The following is a 5,394-nucleotide window of genomic DNA, read 5'->3' as shown; positions in this document are numbered from 1 at the left end:
TCAGAATTAATTCTCTATATGTGGTTTAATTCTCTTTCTTCGTTTTCATTATATGTTTAAATTCATTTTTTTAATACAAAATGCACCCTTAAATGTATTTGAGTTTTCTAATATAATTAAAATCAAAATTTGATAAGTCAAAAAAAAAAATTTGAGACTAAATGAAAAAAAGAAATAGTTTACTAATTGATTGACATTAAAGAAACTTATTCCTGCCCTTTTTAAGCACATAAAGTATTGCCCTTTTTTAAGCACTTAAAGTATGACCGACTGAATAGTTTAGTCTCATAATTCTCCTTCACCAAGAGCCTCATATCTTCCATGGCTTCTTCCATGGCTTCTCTGAAGCTATCTTCATCCTTCCATGACACCACACACACCTTTCAACAACCTTTTCCTATGCAAATCATGCCCAAAACCCTAAAGCTCCATGTCCAAACACCAAATAACTCCATAACTGTCTCCTCTCTCCCAAGCTTAACTTCGAAAACCCACATCCAAAACTCCCAAAAACACGAAAACGATGATGAATTGCAGGTGTTTACAGAAGATCATAGACCTCTCCATCAGATCTGGCCTGAAGTCCAAGGCTCCAGCAACTGGAATGGTCTTTTAGACCCCATGAACTCCCACCTCCGCCGTGAAATAATTCGCTATGGTGAGATGGCTCAAGCCTGCTACGACTCTTTCGACTTTGACCCTCGATCCAAATACTGTGGAACTTGTAAATACATAGGTACTCATTTCTTCGAAAAGCTTGACATGGCTGATCGTGGATACAGTATTCATCGTTATCTTTATGCCACCTCCAACATCAATCTTCCAAATTTCTTTCAAAAATCAAAGTTATCAAGTGTTTGGAGCCAACATGCGAATTGGATGGGCTACGTGGCGGTTGCCACCGACGAAAACGAGATTAAAAGACTAGGCCGTCGTGATGTCGTCATCGCCTGGCGAGGTACTGTAACATACCTCGAATGGATCCATGACCTGAAGGACATATTACATCCTGCTCATTTCAGCGATGATCACTCAATCAAAATCGAATCAGGGTTCTTTGATTTGTACACTTCGAAAGAACATTCATGTCATTATTGCTCATTTTCAGCTCGCGAACAGATTCTTTCAGAGATTAAGAGAATCAAAGAGAGGTACGAAGGTGAAAAACTTAGTATCACGATTACAGGACATAGTCTTGGAGCTGCGCTTGCTCTGTTGAGTGCTTATGACATCGCAGAGATGAAACTAAACTTTACAAACACCGGTGAAAAGATCCCGATCACGGTGTTCTCATTTTCTGGACCGAGGGTAGGTAACTTGAAGTTCAAAGAACGTTGTGAAAACCTTGGGATCAAGGTCTTAAGGATTGTTAACGTGCACGATAAGGTACCAAAGGTACCTGGGATCTTTGCAAACGAGAAGAACAAACATCAGAAATACATCGAAGACAAGATTGCGTTTCCGTGGAGCTACGCTCATGTTGGAACCGAGATTGAACTGGATCATTTTGATTCACCATATCTGAAGCGAACAAAAGACATTAGCTGCGCTCATAACCTTGAAGCGTTGTTGCATTTGGTTGATGGGTATCGTGGTCGAGGTCGAGGGTTTTCTTCTGTGACGAAGAGGGATATTGCGCTTGTGAACAAGAGTTGCGATTTCTTGAAAGAGGAGTATGGTGTTCCGGCCTACTGGCGGCAGGATGAGAATAAGGGGATGGTGAGGGGTGGTGATGGACGGTGGATCTTGCCGGAGCGGCCGCGCCTGGATTCTCATCCGCCAGACACTGCGTACTACCTTGAACAAGTTCTAAAGTTTGCAGCGAAAACTACTTTGAATGCAATTTAATTATGTGGACGTGATTTTGGATGTAAACATATATAGAAACCAATCAAACAGGTGAATTTCCCAAAATCTAATTTTAATGCATGCACCTACTTTAAGTGTTTTATTTAAAAATGAATGATTGGTATATTATAATATGATTCTTGTTAATAACCTATACTTAACATAATAAATATTTACTAAAAAAACTGGCAGACATAATATCTTGGTTCAACCCGACCCAATTCATATCAAATATTACTCGTTTTCATTCAATATTCAACATAGCTAAGTTTACTAAAAGTCATAAGCGACAAACGATCCGATTTTCTTTTTTGGCTAAAGTTGTGTGTTAAATCTTCTTTCTTTTTATAAATTTCTCACTTTCTAAGATGCCTTTGCAAAATCAAAAAGGGCTACGGCAGATGTCGCCTTATTTCATCAACAACTAGATAGGTTAGCATTTATGGTGTTTGATTAAATTTATATGGTTTTATACATAATTGGACACACCTTCAAATAAATATGGAATTTTTATGCTATTTATCATACAAATGGTCGATCTAAGGTATACTTTATATTAAATGGATCAACTCATCAAAGTTGAAAAAGAATATATCAAAGAAACAAATTACACCGGTCGAATATAGTCTCATATAATACAAGAATCGACATCTTGGCAGACAACCAAAGTGACACCTAAAAACCTGGTTTCCTTTAGGATATATAGTCTTGGTTCCACTTGTCTCCAGGACAGATTACGTAACAGCTCAAAAATGTAGTCAACGGAAGTTTCGTTGCTATAGATCTTGACTAGTGTAAAATCCATTGACATTTTTTTTATTTTTTTTTCTCTAGCATTGCAGTAGCTTTTAAATGATGTAAATAAAAATATATTGATTTAGAGAAAATTTGGTAACTGGTTATAAGGGTGAGCAAAAACCGGACCGACTAATGAAAAACCGACAAAACCGCAATAAACCGCAACCGAAAAACCGAAACCGATGCAAAAACCAATGGTGCGGATTTAATTTTTGCAAAAATCGAAGGTCAACGGTGCGGTGCAGTTTCTATCCTAAAAACCGGTCCACCAAAACCGAACTGCACCGCAAGCGTGTATACTAATAAATCAATCAATGTATGTTATATACATGCTATTTAAAATAGTTATAAACGATAATATATTTATTATATGTTTATTTTGTGTTTGTATAAGACTCTATGGGGTGCAAAAGAAATGTTCTATTGTTAGCCAAACGTACTAATCGATTACATGTAATAAGCTTGTAACAAATTAAGTCAAAATCAACCAACCTTCAATTATTAATTAGTTTGTGAGAGTGGTCACAAGTTGTATTTTAAGCAACTTACAATTTTTGATTATGTAATTTTCTTTTGAGCTGAAAATGAATGTATTAAAAAAAAACAGCACAATACAAGCTTATATGCACATGGTTTTCAGTTCTTACAGTTTTAAAAAACCGCACCAAAAAACATAAAAAAAACTGTCCAAATTCTTAACACGGTTTAAAAACCGAAACCGCACCGATACAAACCGAAACCGCATTTAAAACCCGAAAAACCGAACCATTGCAAAACCGCACCCAACGGTTTTAAGAATGCAAAAACCGCATCATGCGGTTTGCGGTTCGGTTTGATCTGAAAACCGCACCAAACCGCACCATGTTCACCCCTAACTGGTCATGAAGTCACTAGCAAAGAGACGCCCTAAACTACATTGTTTGCTTAATTTTAATCGGAAAGAATTCAAAATTGAATTTTTATATTAAAAAATCAACTAAAAATTATTTTAGAAATATTGTCATAAAAATCTAACGAGACAACTTTTGCTTGTATAACTCTTCCAAATTGCATGGTCAACAAAAATGAGAGGAAACATTTTGGCCTCTATGTCCATACGACGTTTTACTGGGCATAGGTAACTTGTTATAAAATGTTACCTATTCATGTAAAACCCCACCAAACAATACCACCCGGAAACATGGGGATCATAATCGGGCAGTGTGACCCAAATCTTAGTAGAGCATATCGACTAAGACACTTGTAAAACATATTTTTCTTAAAAATATATTGTCTACATTATTGAGCTTCTACTATGATAGTAATAGTCGAAACGGTTCTTGAAAACCATCGAACATAAGAAAAAATTTCGTAAAACTTACAGCGAAACATTTCACAGTTATTATTTCTCTTTCATGGAGTTAAAAAACAAGCAACTCATAATCATAATGTCATTTTTTTAGAGAATGGGTGCCCTTTTGAGTATAAAAACACTACAAGAAAAATATTTATTAGCAGCGACAAAATTCGCTGCTAAAGCTTAGCTTTATCCTCAGTAAAGAAAATAATGGCTACCCGTTGCAACTAATAATTCGTCGCTACTGATCCGTCACTATTGCTCAAAAAATTATTACCAAATACATTTGTCCCCGGTAATACCTATTGTCGCGGCTAATAACCATGTCGCCGGTAATAGTGTCGCCGCTAATGTTTGTTTGTTTGTTTTAAATCAACGATTTTTTGGTGCAGACAAGCCGATACGTAAGGAGATTAAATGTAGAACACAAAAAAACATTACAGAAAAACGATTACATAACGACATCCAATTAAGTACCAAAAATGTTATAATTTCATACAAATACCAAAATAAATAACAAAAGTGTTATAAAGTTATGTCATAATAAGAACAAAACACAAACTAATCCGACGAATCATCTTCATTCCCCTTGTCCTCCAAAATCACCCGTGATTTATTCGTCGCAAGCCATGCTAGAAGTTCCGTAGTACACATTGAATCATTGAACATTGATCGAAGGTTTTGCAACTACATAGTAAATAAAAACATATAAACTTATAACTTAAACAACATAAACCAAATTAACAAATTTACAATTACCAAAAGAGAAATTAAATATTTTCCTACATTTTATTCCTACTTATCTTCCTACCATATCAAATGTTGACATTGATCATATTTAATGACGCATTTAATGAAATTGATAATATTTTAGTCCACTAATCACCATTTAATGTGGGTAGAAGGATAGTAAGAATCAAATGTAGGAAAATATTTAATTTCTCTTACCAAAATATAAGCAAACTACAAATTACCAACATAAGCCAATTACTAATGGCCAAACTAACAAAATAGCAAACTATCAAATTACCATTTATGCATGGGTTTTCTCTCTTTCTCTCGCATTCATCATTTCTTGAAGATCACTTGATTATCTTATACACTCCTGAACTTCATATTGGTTATGAACTTCAAGTTTAAGATATTAAGAGTTTTATACAAAAGAACTAGCATTCTACATCAACTTGAGTCATTGTTGGTGTCTCTAAAGTTCATCATTCTTCATCAACTTCCAAGCCTCCCAAGAGGACCCAAAGAACTACAATGGTTGTTATTTCTTCATCCTTTCTTTGGTTGGTGTTTTAATTTTTCTACAACTTGCAAGATGATCCTTAGTGAGTTTAAACTTGTTTTATATTGTTCAAAATATCAAGTCTTCCGTTGCCTAAAATCATGTTTTTCAAACTAATTTT

General features: G+C 35.1%; 1 protein-coding gene across 1 annotated transcript; it reads left to right on the top strand.

Moving 5' to 3' along the window:
• Positions 1 to 236: 236 nt before the first annotated feature.
• LOC145058138 (alpha/beta-Hydrolases superfamily protein) lies at positions 237 to 1,959 on the top strand. Its single transcript, XM_079006052.1, has one exon. The coding sequence runs from the start codon at positions 322 to 324 to the stop codon at positions 1,846 to 1,848; it is 1,527 nt and encodes a 508-aa protein (XP_078862178.1). The 5' UTR covers positions 237 to 321; the 3' UTR covers positions 1,849 to 1,959.
• Positions 1,960 to 5,394: the final 3,435 nt, after the last annotated feature.

Source organism: Lactuca serriola, chromosome 6, assembly GCF_051521515.1.
Source record: "Lactuca serriola cultivar US96UC23 chromosome 6, Lser_US96UC23_V15, whole genome shotgun sequence".
Taxonomy (NCBI): domain Eukaryota; kingdom Viridiplantae; phylum Streptophyta; class Magnoliopsida; order Asterales; family Asteraceae; genus Lactuca; species Lactuca serriola.
This window is presented reverse-complemented; position numbering and strand designations above follow the sequence as displayed.